This window comes from Myiozetetes cayanensis, unplaced genomic scaffold (assembly GCF_022539395.1).
Source record: "Myiozetetes cayanensis isolate MyiCay16 unplaced genomic scaffold, myiCay2020 scf18, whole genome shotgun sequence".
Lineage (NCBI taxonomy): Eukaryota > Metazoa > Chordata > Aves > Passeriformes > Tyrannidae > Myiozetetes > Myiozetetes cayanensis.
Window position 1 is genome coordinate 16,937,855 of NW_026087389.1, and position 17,322 is coordinate 16,955,176.

At 54.2% G+C, this 17,322-nt stretch overlaps 2 protein-coding genes across 3 annotated transcripts in view; one reads left to right on the plus strand and one right to left on the minus strand.

Moving 5' to 3' along the window:
* The window catches only part of RBM6 (RNA binding motif protein 6), a 56,080-nt gene extending 45,419 nt beyond the window's left edge, over positions 1 to 10,661 (minus strand). Inside the window, exons 1-5 of the mRNA XM_050313194.1 lie at positions 10,603 to 10,661; positions 6,206 to 6,315; positions 2,685 to 4,023; positions 1,826 to 1,915; positions 766 to 835 (exon numbers count right to left, since the gene is read on the minus strand). Coding sequence (XP_050169151.1) covers positions 766 to 835; positions 1,826 to 1,915; positions 2,685 to 4,023; positions 6,206 to 6,249 — 1,543 coding nt within the window. The 5' untranslated portion in view covers positions 6,250 to 6,315; positions 10,603 to 10,661. The remainder of the gene's footprint in view (positions 1 to 765; positions 836 to 1,825; positions 1,916 to 2,684; positions 4,024 to 6,205; positions 6,316 to 10,602) is intronic.
* Positions 10,662 to 10,833: 172 nt separating this feature from the next.
* MON1A (MON1 homolog A, secretory trafficking associated) lies at positions 10,834 to 15,872 on the plus strand. 2 transcript variants are annotated; one of them, XM_050313196.1, is made up of 6 exons: positions 10,834 to 10,993; positions 12,093 to 12,234; positions 12,475 to 12,942; positions 13,126 to 13,891; positions 13,987 to 14,134; positions 14,559 to 15,872. In XM_050313196.1, exons 2-6 carry the CDS (start codon positions 12,108 to 12,110, stop codon positions 14,697 to 14,699), a joined length of 1,650 nt encoding a protein of 549 aa, XP_050169153.1. In that variant the 5' UTR covers positions 10,834 to 10,993; positions 12,093 to 12,107; the 3' UTR covers positions 14,700 to 15,872. The 2 variants fall into 2 exon arrangements, with proteins under 2 accessions (XP_050169153.1, XP_050169154.1); XM_050313197.1 differs by lacking the exon at positions 10,834 to 10,993 and having other exon boundaries at positions 12,090 to 12,234.
* The last annotated feature ends 1,450 nt before the right edge of the window (positions 15,873 to 17,322 follow it).

The following is a 17,322-nucleotide window of genomic DNA, read 5'->3' on the forward strand; positions in this document are numbered from 1 at the left end:
CTTCTGCTCTCCTAGGTTTAAAAAATAAAATACCAGTTTCCAGGTATTTCCTGCTAGTATTATCCAAACCAATCCCCAGGACTCACCCTGCATTTCCTACCATTGCACATCTTTGTTCCAGTACAACTTTCTCACAAAGCAGCCTTGTAAAATATTTCTTTCTTCAGAGTCTTATACACACTGATCAGAAGTACAGCAGAACTTTATTCTTTGAATGATGAGGAGCATCCAGACTCAGGATTTGGATATTTGCTTATAAAACTTACTTTGTCCTGTTTTTTTAACCTGTCTTCGTACCTAAGCAGGGCACCAGTTTCATGTTACTGAAGGAGAAATGTTAGGATGGAAGAGATTTCCTGAGGACACTATTTGAGCAGGACACATTCCACAGTAAGACCACCTCAGAAACAAGATTTAGAACAATCCAAAAGGATTTAGTAATAATTATTTAAAAAAAAAACAACTATAAAGGAATTAAGCTGCTGTCCCATGGTTTTACTCTTGATGGCTACTAGAACAGCCTTAGTGCTCTTCCTGCTGCTCCTACCCCTTTCTAGAGGACACATGCTTTACCTCTGAAGCAGCAGTGAGTAAAGCCATCAGTTTTGAGGACAAGAGGACAAACTACAAAACTCTGGGCATTTTCCTTCAAAAATACCTGCAATTAGGGCACCAAAGACTTTAACCAAACTGCCTAAGTGAGTATCAGTGTAAAAAATACTATTTTGTAACTCGAAACCAGAAGCGCTGGGAAAGCATTCTCACCTGAGCTGTAATCTTTCAGTCGCAGGTCCTTCACAGGTGTCCCATCAGGCCCTCGGAAAGCGTTGAGAATCTACAGGAAAAATGAGATCCACTTCATCTCCAAAATCAAACCTCCAAAAGCAAGGTACTTGCTAATGTACATTTCTCTCTCTCCAAGACTTCTTTTATTTCTAGGTTGACTCTGTTACAAACTGACACACTTTCCTGATTAAGTTCCGGCAGTAGCCGAGAACTGTTACTGAGTTTGGAGAAGTATTTTGGGGTTTTGTTTGAAGTGAGCTCCATTTACACCACAATTCAACTGTGCAAAGGTTTATTACACTGGTCTCAGCCAGACAGTTCACCTCTGATCCTTACTTAAGGTCAGAGATGTCCTACTGCCTTTAAGAAGGCCAAAGTACACGGGTGAGTGTTCCGAGTCTTATCATCCTTTGAAGGACAAAGTTTCTGCCATGAGTTCTCCAATATCAAAGCCTCAGAAGCTGATCAACACAGCTAACCCTAGAAAAAACTGCTGCATGTAGGGGTTCTCATGCCTGGAATGGTCATCAAACAACAACAAAAAAAAATCCCTAAAATCCTAATTCAAAGTGAAAGATCTAGGAAGGGGAGCTTCTTTCATCTTGTAGCCTAGATCATTTTATTATTTTTTACTAAAACCAGCAGTAACATCTTTTCCATCCTTGTAAGATCTCCTTTAAGCAATTTCAAGTAACTAAGAACAAACAAGTTCACTTAGACACTACATGTCTTCTGAGCCCAAAATAGTAATAACAATATTTGGTATATATAAAGCAGTGATGAAGTAAGGCATGTTAAAGAGTCTGGAGTCAAGGCTTCTAGCTATCAACACCCCACATGCGACTGCAGAAAAACTCAGCACTTCCAGACCCCCCAAAAACCCAGAATAATCAGATAAAAGGTAACATTGCAGTGACTTCTAAATCTGGATTTTCCCCTGGGGAAAATGACAGACCATCTGATCCACATTAACCAGACTTAAAAGTGGCACCTTAGAAACCCTTGACAGAAGTTTTTGGATGAGAAACATTCCACTTACATCATCCTTTGTGGCAGTTTCAGGCACTCCTCCCAGCCGAATGAGCTTGCTTGGTTTCACATATTTGGGGCAGGTCCGGTAATCTTGGTCCTTGAGTTCACACAATCAAGATGATTTTACAAATCAGAGATGGTGGTTCACAAGGTACACAAGCAGTAACAAAACAAAGCAGGGGACAATTCAAAGGCAAGGGCCCATAAGCAGCCTGGCTCAGAGCTTTTACCCCTGGGTGAGATTCAGAGAGCTCTGGAGGAGCTCTTCACCTGCTCACCGAGCTGTACAGTGAGATCTACCTTCAGGAAAATGAAACAGGTAAATCATCTCTCTTTGCTTTCCAGCAGTGGGAGATTCAAATTCAGTAGTAGTTATTCACATTCAACAGTAGTTATTAACTCGGTAGTTACTCTTATCCTCAGATTTCCAAGTTAACTCTGAAGGAAAACAAAGCGAGCACAAGAACAGCTGTCCATAGGCCAACCCAAGCCAGCAGCTTCTCTCTAGTAGTGCTCATAAGCAATATCCAGGAGAAAACAACAAAGTAAGTTCTTTTGTATACCATTTCTCCCCGACATCCTCCCTCTGCCTGGTCATTTTCAACTTGGGGACTTTCTGAACCAAATCTGGTTCTACATATTTAGCAATTCTCGTTTGCCAAACTGCACTTCTCTTGAGAAGAGAGTGTTTCTGAGATAGAAAGGGTGCCCACTAAACAACCTGGAGCAGAGGATGATTTTGGAGAAGGATGGTGAATTAGGATACAACTGAAGTGGTGGGATATGGACAAAGACACCTCCCCAACTCCTTCCATTCTTTGGCCAACACGTATTTAACAGAAACACCAACTGACAAAACCACCTACCTGAAGGCTCTTATAGGGCCTAGAATCTTTGCTGGGTTTTCCTTCTGAGAAGGACTTGCCATGTTCATAATCAAACATCTGGTTCCCTGGCAGCCGGTGATCCACATCACGATACTCCATGTTCCGGTAGTCTGTGTCTTGCCTTCCAAGGAAATCCAGGTCGCCTTCACCCTTTAACCCAAGATCAGAATCGGATCTTTGCTGCTCCCCCCCAGAAAGCTGCTGCTGTTGCTGCTTGTTAGCAAAGGTCTGAGGTTGCTCCTCTTGGTCCTGAAGAGTAGGAAGAGGTCCACGGCTATTTTGGAAATTGTGTGAAGTGTCATCTTCAAGACCCAGTCCGAGGGATTCCTCTTCTCTGGCTGGTGCTTCCGAGTGTTGAAACTCTCCTTTTTGGCTATCAAAGGGAGTTCTATCTAGACCAAGTGCAGACTCATCTCTCTTGCTGGTGCTTAAACCAGAGCCCTCTCTTTCTGCTAAAGGTACAGTAGATTGGTTGCGCCTAAAATCTACAAGGCTTTGATCCATGGGAGGCATTTCCCTGTCTGAAAAGTCCATGGGAGGAGCCACATCTCTGCTCCTAAAATCCTGATCAGACCGGGACCTGTGCCTATTTCTGAAGTCTGACGATGGTGCATTCCTGTTTCTGAAGTCCAAATCAGAGGTGCCAACACCCCTGAAGTCCAAATCAGGTACATCCCTATTTCTGAAGTCTGAATAGGAATGGTCTCTGCCCCTGTAGTCTAACTCAGACATGTCTCTTGCCCTGAAGTCTGAATGAGACCCATCTCGACCTCTGAAATCTAGATCATAAGACCCCCTTCCCCTGAAGTCTGAGGGAGGTTCATCCCTGCCTCTGTAATCCATGTTATGTGCTTCCCTGTCCCTGTAGTTCATACGGAACGTCTCCCTGTTCCTGTAGTCCCCTGAAGGAATGTCCCCCCCTCTGAAGTCCATAGGGGGCCCTTCTCTCTCCCGGAAGTCTCCAGAGTACATATCCCTGCCCCTATACTCAGAAGGGGGTGGCTCCCTACCTCTGAAATCCATCTGAGACTCATCTCTGCCCTGGAAGTCAGATGGTGGGAAATCTCTGCCCCTGAAATCATGGTGGCCCTCCCCACCTCTGAAGTCACTACGTGGTCCATCTCTAGCTCCATAGCTGAAAGAAGGTTCCTCTCTGTTGGCAAACTGAGGATTGAGGATGCCTGAGAGTGCCTGGATATCAAAAGGAAGTGATTTTCTGCCAGAGAAGTTGCCAGAGTGTCTTTCTTGAGCAAGACTATCAAGGGAAGGAGGATATTCCCTGTTCCACCCGGGAGCAAACCTTTCTTCTTGGCTCCCACTGTAGAAATAAAGACAGTATTATTCATAACGTGCTTAGAGTCTGAAATCTACACAGCAGCACATTCTTCTCTACACTTTTATAGAGCTGTGTAACAGTCTAAGATCCGCAGAAGATATTGATGTTTGGCAGTTTAAGATGAGGCAGCATACGACAGATGTGAGAAAGTAAACTTGGGTGCTCCCATTTCAGCACAATTTCCAGAAGCACTCAACAGGGAATACCTGCAATATTAATGGGTTAATGATGGTAGCAATCCACACAGTCCTGCACTGCACACAGCTCTGCAGCTGTCCGAGGTGCCGGCAGCTGGTGTGTGAGGAACCCCACGAGCTTAAGCTCTCCGGGCAGTACGGAAACAACTACACTTACACGTCGTCCTGAGGCACATGAAAGCAGAGGTTACCAAACAGGCTTTATTGACATACTACAAAGACTCATTTATGCTTCCTTGTGCTGGAGTCCAAACTGGCAAACTGCTGAAAGCCACCAGTTCAGACACTGAGGATGCCTCACAGGACTGTGCCAACAATCAACATCCAAGATGTCCCTGAGCTTGTGCCTCCAGACTGTCTTACACCGAGTTCACAACACTAGAGCTATGAGCTCTTCCAAAGTCTGCATAAAAACACTCAGGAAAAAGTTTCCCCTTAAGACAGTTTTTCAAAACCCAATGAGGGCTTTTTGCCCTTTTTTTTTTTTTTGAGATGGAGCTACTTGATTTTTCATTTAAACAAGGCTCCAATATATTTTTTAAAAAATAGAATAATCCAGTATCAACACATTTTAAAATAACACCAAATGCTACCCAAAGCAGTGGACATTTCCTTAGCAACTACAGCAAGTCATGCTGTACTTCAAGCTTCACTACAGAATCACTCACCACAATTAATTAAACCATACGCAGATTTCCTAAGCTGCACGGTCCATTTCACCACCATGGACAACAGTAATTAAAACTTGGATCAAGGACAGCATTCCCCACCCAATACACTAGAGAATGATGCCGATAAAATCCACTTAAAAAATCAGCAGAACAGCACTGTTGATATCATCACAAGACACAGTCACTCCCTCATCAATACCATTAGGACATGTTCTGGAGGATACTGGTTTTCATCAGCTTTCTCGACACATTAGACAATTATTTGAAGTATTCTTATTGCAGAAACCCAAGGTATGGCACGAGCAGTACCTTTATCATGCTGATATTCAAGGAACTGAGGTGCACACACAAGCAAAGGATGAAAGAACTATGCACAACAGAGGAAAATCGTAGGTTTTGGGGGCTCCGTTTTTATACCCACAGCCCTCTTGCAGACACAGGGGCAATTAACAACCAGAGCAACACAAAATAAGAGAAATATCATGCTGTGCAGGTCAGCTGCACGTGAATCTTTAGAACAGTTCCAGTGACATTCAAAAATGCATTATGAAGGAATATATGGGAATACAGACTTTTTGCAAAGGCATGTAGCGACTGGACAAGGAGGAATTGGTTTAAACTGAAAGAGAGCAGGTTTAGATTAGGTATCAGGAAGAAATTCCTCCCTGTGAGATGGTGAGGCACTGACACAGGTTGCCCAGAAAAGTTGTGGATGCCCCACCCCTGGAAGTGTTCAAGGCCAGGTTGGATGGGGCTTGGAGCAACCTGGGATAGTGGAAGGTGTCCCTGCCCATGGCAAGGAGTTGGAATGAGATGGCCTTTAGGGTCCCTTTCAACCTAAACTATTCTGTGATTCCATGATATATGGAATTATTAAACTCATGTTAAAAATTCAACTCTCAAAGTTTTCATAAAATCCTGTGTGATATCCTGTGCAAAGAAAGTGCCAGGATTTTTGAAGTTATTTTCTTCTCTTACAGGTGTTAATATCACATAGCACCAAAAGCCATATGGCACATCATCACCTTAGCTCACAACAGCTAAACTAAGTATCACTAGAAAAGGTGGTGAGGAGAGGGAATAGAACTATTAAAAGCAGTTGTTGGTTAAACAACTAAATTAAAAACTTCACAGAAATGCAAAAAGTTACACTGTCAATTAACTTGCCTGTTGTTTGGCAATCACACCTAGCTCCACACGGACTCACAACTTCTACCAAAACAGTAAACAGAGAGTTCCCATGGCTTATTGTATTTCAGAAAGTTGCTGAAACAAACTGTGCATTCAAGTGCTTACCGAAAAGACCCCATTCGGTTGCCTTGTCGATGGTCTCCCCACATTTTGATCTTGTCTGGTAGGTTTCCAGAAATGGTTAATTCACTCTAGAAACACCCAGACGCCACAACCTGTCGAATAAACAAGATGACAATAAGCTACAAGGCAAAGAACACATATCATGGGAGAAAAAACAGTGCTGGTTGGAAGGGGGGTGTGTAACATCTGATCAGGATCCACAGATATACAAGACCACGCTTAGGCATGAATGAATTCAAGTGTCACGTTTCTCCACGTTCAAATTTGCAAGCGTCAAACGACTCCTGAAATCAAACTGTCGATATGGTGGGCAAACAATTTGATATCTGCTTTGATTAACATAGAGCTTTCCAACATGCTGTGCTGTCTGACACTATTTGGGGTGCAGATAGAAATGTGAGAACGCCAACCATCTACAAACAACAAGGACCGCAGCCGAACAACAGTTTGCAATTAATGTTTAATCCAAACTATTTTTGCCAACAGCTCTTTGCTGTTCAAGGAAATGATCGCTTACTACTGGTCTGCCATGGGGACCCTGCCCTCAGAAGTCTGTAGATAACAGAGGAGGCTTTGCCAATAAATCATGACAAGCACTGCTCTCCAACGCTGCCCTCATCAAGCTGAGTGACGCAAATAACACTTGCCTCAACAGAAATCTAAAATTTCATCCACTTCCTCCCACCAGCAGAGAAGGTGAGGATTTCCTGGCGATAACCAAAGCCAAGACTTGAAATAGGAAGTACTTCCGTCTTTCCCCCCAGAAAAAAGAGGGGAAAAAAAAAAAGAAAGAAACAAAAGAGCCACAGCAGAGCATGTGGAAGGAAAAGGCAACCTGACACCCTCAAACCTGCTCTGGCCCATCCAGCTGTAGTGGTGCAAGAGGTTGCCTGCCGTGCCACCAGAGCAAGGCTGGGGCTCCAAGGCAGGATTATTTAACTCCAGTGGTTCAGGGCACAGAGGACAGCAGGGACAGTCACCACCAGGCCTGGCTAGAGCAGCTCACACCGAAGAAAAGCACACAAAGGTCCTGTTTATTCTCACTTCCAAAGGTCAGCAAAGCTGGTTGTGACAGACCTCACAGCAGGGAGTGATCCCACAAAGGGAGCTGGCAGCCTGTGCCAAGGAGCTGAGGGAGCTGCCCCTCCAGGAGGGAGTATCCACTCCTGCCGGGGTCCATCGCCCGCCACGGAAGGCTCAGGTGGGAGCCAGGAATGGCCTCAGAAACCAAGGGTGTGGAGGCTGAGGACGGCAACCTGTGCAACCTACACAGATCCATCCCCCGCCCCAGCACCATTTCCAAAGGAACAGTTCATTCAGGTGGCCACTAAAGCCCAAGAGGTCTGCTCACGTTTTACATGGTTCTCCATGCAACAACAACCTCCCTGGTCCCAGGATTTCTTCCATAACCTCTATCGTGTTTTCTTACTTGGAGGTGAATGTAAGAGAACCAAGACCACACCCTGCACGGCAAGGACAGACAAAGGGAGGTGGTCAGTCACCATTACAGCTGGCTGCCATCACCCAGTCCTTTCATCCATGAACTTTTGCAGCCTGCAGACCTGGCGTTTCTTGTTCTTCCCTTCTGGGTTTCCTCCCCCACTCCAGTTCTCATTAAGTCAACAACCTCACTGATGCTTAAAAAAAAACAAAAATAAAATCCCTTGCCAGCTGGGAACTGTTTAGACATAATATTGAAATTATCAGACAGGGAAAAAAAATACCACTGGACAGATATGAGGCCTGGCACAGATCCACTGAGCAATGCAGCAGCCTCCGTGGGTGTGAGGTCATGGTTCAATAACACAGGCAGCCACACTGGCTCCGACAGTCCCCGCTCAGCCCGACCTGCTCCCCCCGCTCTGCCTTTGGCAATGCACAGGGTGTAAGTTGTGCCAGCTTGTGCTTTTCTGGGTCTGCACCACGGATGACCCTCGGAAGAGAGTTATATTTAACCCAGGTCACTCCAGTGATACGCTTTACCACACAGCCCCACAAACCAAGGTGACAGCAAACTGCAGGACAGGGACAGAAGGGCCTTAGCCTGGCTCCAATCGATGCCAAGATCTCCTGAAGGTGGGCCCTGCTACAACTGCTCCAAAAAAAAAGCACACTGTGATAAGACACCGTGAGGATTCACCCTTCTGCCACGGGCAGGTAAGTGCCAGCTCAGCTCCCACCTCCCAGCTCGCAGGGGGATGCTGGGAGACAGCTCAGTGTGAGGGAGGCTGTTTCCAAGGACACCCCAACAGAGCCCCGGGGCTGGGGCCAGGACAAGAGCAAAGCACAGAAAAAATCCAGCCCTGTGCGCAGGGAACTGTGCATCGGTTAGTTGTCATACTCTGGACACAACCAAGTGTCTGAGGGGTGGCACAGAAGGGTGCTTCACGCAGTGACACGGCCTGATCCAGTCACGGGAAGAGCCCAGACTGACAGCTCTTTAGGACAATAATGAGCTGTTACAATGACACTGAACGTTGTTCAGGAGGGCAGACATTCATCACCTTTCCCTCCTCCTAGCCCAGCTGGCTCTACTCCCTGGTGGCAAAGCCTTGGCTGCACTGCAGACAGAGGAGGCACAACTAAAGGAGGGGAAGCATTTTTGTGGTTTTAGTTCCTCCAACAACCAGTGGTTCTGCAACTCCCCCAGGAGAGTCAAGTGGAGCTCCGGATGCTCCCTGGCAATTACACCCAAGGACTTCCCCAGGACCGTGCCCCTGCCCTCCCCAGCACACCCTCAGACAGCTCTGGGAACACTCCTCATTCCACTTCCCAAACTACATGTGCCAGGCCTTACAGCAAACTCCTGGATCTCTTATTCCAATTTACATACTGCCATGGGAAAATAATGGCATTGTACATAGGAACTGTGCAGCTGAGCCAGACTAAGCAACTTGTCTTCCTCAGGACTAATTACAGACTTCTGGCACGGAGCAGAGTGTGAAATGCCAGCACAGTCCTTGAGCATCTCCTCACCAACTTATATCCAACTTCACACCTTGTTTTCCATATCTGGGGGGATAAGGGGGGTAACTGGTGATGGACTGGGTAAAGTGAGGTTTCAAAGAGGTGCTAATTTCAGAAAAACACTCTGCTATTCACAGTGTCCCTCCAAGCAGATTTTGCCAAGAGGAAATCCAACAGGATTTTTTCAAGAACTGCTGTGGAACAACCTTCTGCACCCAGTAAAGTTTTTGTGAGGCTAAAGAAAGGAAAAGGCCTCTGTGAAATTCAAGTACTGCAGAAGGTACAAAAGAGAACATTTCCCTTGGGGGGAACTGCAAGAAGCCGAGACAGCCAATTATATCCAATGTTAAAGTTGGAGGTCCCTAATTCAGAGGAAGTATTGAAAGCACATCACTGAAATCTGAAAGTGAAGGGAGAGGGAACCATTCTGGCTCTCATGGGTGTCAGGCTGGAGGACTTTAATCAAAAAAGGGGAAGTGTATACTTTTGAGCTGTATGATGCTTCTAGAAACATGTATTAGAGACTCAGGTGAACTTCTAACACACACATGTCCCCATTACTATCCTGACCTTGCATGTCCCAAAGGACTTAGTGAGCACATTCCCAGCTAGGGAATGCTGGGAGAGACTCTCACACCTACCCCTGCTGGGATAGGACAGTGGATTCCACCTCCAGCAGCATTTCCAGAAGTATCGCCACGCACCAGCAGCAACACCAGACTCGTGTAGTGCTAAGTGTTTTAAAAGCTAGAGCATGAGAGGTCACTGCCATCACTCCCAGACACCGCTTTACTTACAGCCCAAAATCCCATTTAGCCCATCCCTAGGGATTACATCAGCTAACACACAGCCCCCATCAGCAACTTCTGCATCCCGGCATGAATCCAGCCCACTTCTGTCTTTCCATCCTTTTTACAACCACGAGCGTTCAGAGACGGAAACACAAGTGCCCCGGTGCAAAAAAAAAAAAAAAAAAAAAAAAGGCTTAATTTTGATCAGGGCCTCAGAACAACATACCCAGAAACACCGCGACATCTGACAGTGACATAGGCGGCAGACCCCAACATTTCCACGTGGGGCCGAGCTTCCCAATCCCACAACCCACATCCCACAGGGGCGTGGGGTCCTGACGAGGACACGGAGCCTGCAGCGCCCAGCCGCGGGCCCACAGCGCCAGGAGCTGATGCCCCAGACCCCGCAGCGGGGCCGCCCCCAGCCCCAGCCCATCCCCGCTCCGCGGGTCACCCCAAAACAGCCCCCCCGCGCCACGCTCCCGGGCTCCAGAGCCTCCCCCCCTCTACCCGGGACAAGCGCGCCCCGGGAGCCTCCCGGGACTGCCCCGCCCCTCTCACCACGCTAAGCGAGCCGCCCTTTCCCCCGGGCACCCCCTTTCCCCCCGGGCACCCCCTCACCTCCTGCTCCCGCTCCGCCGCTCCCGCCGCGCACAGGCCCCGGCGCCGCCACCGCGAGAGCCCGGAACTTCCGGACCCCCTCCCGCAGCGCGGGCGAAGAGGGGGATGCTGGGGATTGTAGTCTCAGCCGCCCAGACCCGGCCTCCCCCTCTCAGCCGCGGCGGAGGAGCGCGCGGACTACAACTCCCGTGATACCGCTCGGCGCGCACCGCCTACAAGCCCCATGATGCCGCGCGGCGGGTCGCCGCGATGGCCGGGGTGTCGCCGCAGTCGGGGCCGGGACCGGGGGTAGGGCGGGAGGCGACCGCCCGCCGCCGGCCCCTGGCCCTCCTCCGGCCCGCCTAGCCCGTGCCCGGGGGGCTGCGGGGCGGCCCCGGGAGGAGCCGCCGAGGTGGGTCCCCGCGCGTTGTCCTTTGCGGGGGGTCCCGGGCCTGGGTCGTGTCGGGGCTGTGGGAGCGGTGACACCTCAGCGCCGGGGGGTGGAGGGTCGGAGTGGGTCCGCGCTGGCCCGGGGGAGGGTCCTGGGGTGAGCCTCGCCCCCGGGAAGGTCAGCAGAGTGTGGGGGAGAGGTGAGGACGGGGCCCTGACGTGCTCCCCAGAACCCTCCAGGGCTGTCACAGGCTCCCCCAGGGCAGGACGGAGCTCTGACCAGCTCCCCAGCACCCTCCGGAGCCGTCCCAGGGTTCTGGGGAGAGGGTCCGGCTCCCCTAGTTGAGGACGGGGCCATAATCTGCTCTAGAGCTGTCACAGGGGTTTGGGGGAGCTCGGGCTCCCTCGGGTGCGGCGTTACCTGGTGCTGGGTTTGGGAGCAGGAGGTGTCCCGGAGCACAGGGCAGAGCCGGCGCTCCATGAACTTCCCCCCCAGCCAGTTTCGGAGGCACAGGCTCCCAGCCAGCCTGCCTGCCTCCTGTTGCTTTCAGTTATGCTCGCTTTTGGGCTTGTTTTCCCCCGGGGAAGGAAGGAAGGAGCTGGGCTGGAGGCACGGCCGGCCCTGCCCGGGAGGGCTGGGGCTGTAGAGGACACCCGGCTCCTGGGGACGCCATCTGTGCCGGCTTAGCAGGAGTGTCATCAGCCTGGTCCCATCGCAGCCACCTAATCCAGGCCAGGGAGGGTCATAAAACCCGCCCTGTGCAAACATGAGGCCTCTGGGATCGCGGGTGTGCAGGACCTGCCCCATCCAGGGCCCAGTCCCTTCCCCCTTGCTGCCAGGACCGGCACGGGGAGGCTGAGCAGCTTTCACGGGGGAAATTGGGGCCAAGCCTGGATGAAAGGTGCCGGGCCAGGGAACTGGAAAGAGCTGGGGCTGCGTGAGAGAGGAAATCCTGCTGGATTAGAGCAGCTTTCCTGACGTCTCACCAGGGCTTGGTGCTGCCTGCTGAGCCAGCGGGATTGGGCCGCAGGTGCTGCCATGGCCCTGCTGGACAGCAGAACATTTCAGGACCCACTGTGACGGTGAGGGGACACAGGGTGACACTGTGGGTCACACACAGGTCCTGCCTCGAGGAATGGCTGCGGATGTCCACAAGAAGAAGAGCTGGGAAGTGCCCAATGGGTCCCTGGCACCAGGAGATGGGCAGCACACGGAGCGATCCGAGAGCCCCACACCGGGGCTGGCACAGGGCACGGAGCCAGGTATGGGGCACAGCTTGACTGGGGGGGAGAGAAGGGGGGGAAAAGCAGGTCCTCAGGCGGGCTGGGCCCTCTGCAGCCCCTCAGGCAGGAGGAAACAGGCCCACTGGCAACTCCCCACGAGCAGGACCTGCACCCCAGGGTGCTGCAGGATGGGGAGAGGAGGCAGGTCCTTGTCCCCTTTGCACCCTCTGCCCAGCGTGGGGGACACATGGACAGATGCTGCATGGCCCGTTATTCCAGGGGCGGGCCAGGAGGGAGCCATGTTCGTGCACACCCGCTCCTATGAGGACCTGACCAGCCCCGAGGACGGGGCGGCCGCGGCGCGGAGCCCGGAGGAGCGGCGGGGGGAGCCGGGGGAGCAGAGCAGCATGGAGCAGATCAGCAAGGACTTCAGCGAGCTGAGCACGCAGCTCACGGGCATGGCCCTCGACCTGGAGGAGGAGATGAGGCCGGGCAAGGAGGGGAAGCTGGAGCAGTCCCCGCAGACCCCCCGCCACGACTCGGTGCTGTCAGGGAAGGAGGAGGAGGACGTGACCATGGACGCCTGGCGCATGCACCGCAAGCACGTCTTCGTGCTGAGCGAGGCGGGCAAGCCCGTGTACTCCCGCTACGGCTCAGAGGAGGCCCTGTCCAGCACCATGGGCGTCATGATGGCCCTGGTGTCCTTCCTGGAGGCCGAGAAAAATGCCATCCGGTCCATCCATGCAGGTATGGCCCTGGTGGAGGGAAATTGGGATGGGGGGTTCACGACCTGCCTATCCATGCACCTGCTGCCCTGGGCCATGTTAGCTGTCCCCAGGGGCAGATTGGTGCTCGGGGGAGAGCTATAGCCCTGGGAAGCCAGGCTTACAGGTCTGTCCCTGGTCCCCCCGGGGACTCCCTCCCAAGCAGATGGCTACAAGGTGGTGTTCGTGCGGAGGAGCCCGCTGGTGCTGGTGGCAGTGGCGCGCACCCAGCAGTCGGAGCAGGAGATCGCCCACGAGCTGCTCTACATCTACTACCAGATCCTGAGCCTGCTCACCTGGACCCAGCTCAACCACATCTTCCAGCAGAAGCAGAACTATGACCTGCGCCGGCTCCTGGCCGGCTCCGAGCGCATCACCGACAACCTGCTGGACCTCATGGCCCACGACCCCAGCTTCCTGATGGGCGCCGTGCGCTGCCTGCCCCTGGCTGCCAGCGTCCGGGACGCCGTCAGCAGCAGCCTGCAGCAGGCCAAGGCCAAGAGCCTGGTCTTCTCCATTCTCCTGTCCGGGAACCAGCTGGTGTCTCTCGTGAGGAAGAAAGATCAGTTCCTTCACCCCATTGACCTCCACCTGCTCTTCAACCTCATCAGCTCTTCTTCCTCCTTTCGGGAGGGTGAAGCCTGGACTCCTATTTGCCTCCCCAAGTTCAACTCCAGCGGCTTCTTCCATGCCCACATCTCCTACCTGGAGCAGGAGATGGACCTGTGCCTGCTGCTGGTCTCCACGGACCGTGAGGATTTCTTCACAGTGTCCGACTGCAAGCGGCGCTTCCAGGAGCGGCTGCGGCGGCGCGGGGTGCACCACGCCCTGCAGGAGGCCCTGCGCACCCCCTTCTACAGCGTGGCCCAGGTGGGCATCCCTGACCTCCGGCACTTCATCTACAAGTCCAAGAGCTCTGGGCTCTTCACCAGGTGAGGCCCCAGGGAACCAGCAGGCTGAGGCTGTGGCATGTGGAATGGGCCAAGCCTCTTCTCCAGGGGGCTAACGGGGTGCTGTGTTCCTGCAGCCCTGAGATTGAGGCTCCCTACGTGCAGGAGGAGGAGAAGGAGAGGCTTTTGGGGCTCTACCAGTACCTGCACAGCCGGGCCCACAACTCTTCACGGCCCCTGAAGAACATCTACTTCACGGGCCCCCGAGAGAACCTCCTGGCGTGGGTAAGGCTGTTAGTGGGTTTTGGTGAGCCTGTCTTTCCTGGTTTGGCGTGGTGGTGGGACACAGCACCAGCTCCATGGTCCCCTGGGAGGCCCCCAGCCTGTTTTAGGGGTGAGCTTGCCCCAGTGTGAGGGAGGGACGGGCAGGGATAGCAGCAGGAGCTGCAGGAGAATTTCGGCACCAAGGGCTGTGCCATGTGCAGTCATGAACTCGGTGCTGTGGAGAAAACCCACTCCAGGGGCAAACTCCGGGGTTTGGCCCTCCCACTTCTGAGTAAACCAGATGCCACCCATTTAGGGTACCACCTCATGTCCCTGCACTGGAGCCCCTGTGCCTTTTCCCAGTAGCCCGGGGTGGGAAGATGCAGTGCCAGCTCTAAGTGGTGCACAGTCCTGTTCCCAGCATGTATCCCATTCCTTCTCCCAGGTAACCAATGCCTTTGAGCTCTATGTATGCTACAGTCCCCTGGGGACCAAGGCTGGTGCCATCAGTGCTGTCAACAAGCTCATGAAGTGGATCCGCAAGGAGGAAGATCGACTCTTCATCCTCACACCCCAGACGTACTGATGGGCATCACCCAGGGTGTGGTGCCAGCTGGGAGAGCCCCCGCTGTGCTGGGGAGCCCATTCCCAGGGATTCCCAGGCCATGTGTCCGGGGGAGAGGGCATGGTGGGACCCCAGAGCACAGGGAAACCCTCCCCCTGGGACTGTCCAACCTGGATGTAAGAGGTGGGGTGCACGGGGGAAGGGAAAGGAGCGAGCAGGACTTTCTCAACTACAGGCAGTGCCCCAGCTGGGGGGCTGCCCTTCCTCTGTGGTCCCCCAGCTCTGTCCCTGGAGTGGGGCTGCTGGTACCCCGGGCTACTGGAGGGGAACAGAGGAGCAGACCCCCCAGGTCCTGCTGCCTGTGCCTGTGTCTCCTCTGGCATCCTGTGGCTGTGCCAAGGGTGGGGGTCCCCAGAGGAGAGGTGGCAACACTCAGGAGACACCAATGCTGCTGTGCCCGCAGATGGCGGGTGACACCACCCAGGCAGGGGACAGGGCTGGCCTGGGGCACACACTGCTCTCCCTACCCTGGGGGAGCTGGACCCCCCAAGTGCCAGGGAGTCTCTGGCAGTCCCATTGCAGGTTTGCCCCCTTGGCATCTGTACGAGCCCTGACCCTTCTCACTGTGGCTGTGAAAAGGATGTCCCTCGGGATGCTGACAGGCAGGGTGGGTCAGCCTGCCTCAGCTGGGACAGCAGGGTCCCCTCCCCATGGGGACACAGAGCAGCTCCAGAGAGATCTGGGGTGCCGAGGTGTCCATCAGGGTGCTTGTGGGCTCTTGCTGGCCCTGGGTAGTGAACCCTAAAGGGGCAGCTCAAGCACAGCCCCTTGGAGACCCCACTGGCACAGGGCCCTGGTGCCCCCCAGCCCAAGGAGGGTCTTCCCCTTTGGCACAGGAGCACCTGCCCCCAAACCCAGCCCCTTGAGCCAGTTATGCTGAGGTTGCTGCACAGGGGCCACCTCCTCCCCAGACATCCCCAGGCACTGGTGTGGGGCTGAGCATCTGTGAACGGCCCCACTCCATTTTCTGGGGCTGTCTGGGTAGTGCTGGGGCAGGTGTTTGAGGATGGCACTCTGACAGCAAGGGAGCTGGGAAGAGCCTGGCAGGGCTAGTGCAGGGATCTGCTCCTGTGTTTATCCTCCTGCCAGAGTGTAATCGCTTGTCTTTGCTCATAAACATTATATGGACCCTAAGTCAAGACTTGTCGCATTCGTTTTTGTCCGCTGGAGTAGGGGGATGACCAAGCTGAGGGGGAAGTTTGGTTCAAGATTGCATACGGTTCAGTCCAGCCCTGGGGACCCGCTGGGAGCCAGGAAAGCTGGCCGGGAGCGGCGTGAGGCCTCCGGGGCTGTGCTGGCAGGAGGCGGCGCTGGCTGGAGGCTGGGAGCGGCGAAATCCCCGGGCTGAGCTGGCCAGGGCCAGCTCATGTCGAAACCGAGCCGAGAGGCGCAGCCGGAGGAAGGAGCTGTTGGGTAAGGCCCAGGGCCAGCGGAACTGCCGGGCCTTGCACAAGCGGGGCGGGAGCCTGGGAGGGCCGGGACTGGCCAGGTGGCAGGGGCAGGAGGGCCCCGTTTCGGAGTGTTCAGGACCAAAGTCCCCGGCTGCGTGAGACAGCGCCCTGCTCAGCTGAAGGAAAAATCCATGTGCAAAGGGACCCGCAGCCCCAGGGTCCGAGGGTAGCAGGGCACTTGGAGGGCAAATCCACGTATGGACCGGGATGTAAAGCATCTTGCATCCCTGGAAGTGCAGTGCTGGCATTTCCTGCCACCGCGGGCAGCTGGGGAGGAAAGGGACATGAGAAACAGAGTGGGCACAACAGAATTAACCCCCACTGCTGTCCTCGCAAAGCTGTGGCTGCCTCAGCCCTGCTCCTGCTTCCCGGCTTGGAACCCCGTTGCTGAGCCTGCCACACCCCCCAAAGGCTGCCCTGTTCGCCTGGAAGTGAGCTGCAAACGCGGTGCCAGAGTGGGAGCTTTGGGGAAGTGGCAATTTCGATTCCACGTGTCAGGGTGTCGCCCTGTGGCAGGGGGACTGGAATCTGTGACCGAGGGTACCGACATGCAGGATCCCACCCGCGCCCCGGGATGCCGGCAGCCGCCTCCCAGCCATCCGACGGCCACCCCGACCTGCGGTGGGCACCCCAGGAGCCGTGCCTGCTCTGCCCCCGCTTACCGATCAGGGGCCCCTGCTCCCACCCGTTTCCCTCTGGGGCACCGTGCCCACCCATGTCTGTCGCCCCGAGGTGCCCAGCGGGCACTCCGACCTGCGTGTTTCCCCTGGGCACCCCCGTATCCCCGGGCTGCGTGTGGCGGTGCCGCCCTCGGGGAGCCCCGGGCGGTGCAGGGGCAGGACCCGCCCTCCCTGTCCCGCCCCGGCCCGTCCCACCTCGCCCGCTCCGTCCCGGCCCCGCTCCACTCCGTCGGCCCTGCCCTGGCACGGCACGGCACGGCAGCGCCCAGGTGAGCGCCACGCCGCCTGGCACCGCGGGATCGGACCGCGCCGCACGGACGGGGGGTAGGGGGGCAGCCGGACCTAACGAGGACTCCAGACCCGGTGAGCCGCGGCGGGGCCGGGGGTGGAGACCGGGCATACGTCGGGGTTTCTCTCACGGGAGGCTGGTGGGACCTTTGTCCCAGTCCCGCG

What these genes read in the sequence shown, in the direction of transcription:
- MON1A (XM_050313196.1), top strand. Translation starts at nt 12,108, where the DNA reads ATGGCTGCGGATGTCCACAAGAAGAAGAGCTGGGAAGTGCCCAATGGG. An exon ending in CATCCGGTCCATCCATGCAG is followed by an intron (nt 12,943 to 13,125) that starts GTATGGCCCTGG and finishes CCTCCCAAGCAG; the next exon opens with ATGGCTACAAGGTGGTGTTC. An exon ending in GAGAGAACCTCCTGGCGTGG is followed by an intron (nt 14,135 to 14,558) that starts GTAAGGCTGTTA and finishes TCCTTCTCCCAG; the next exon opens with GTAACCAATGCCTTTGAGCT.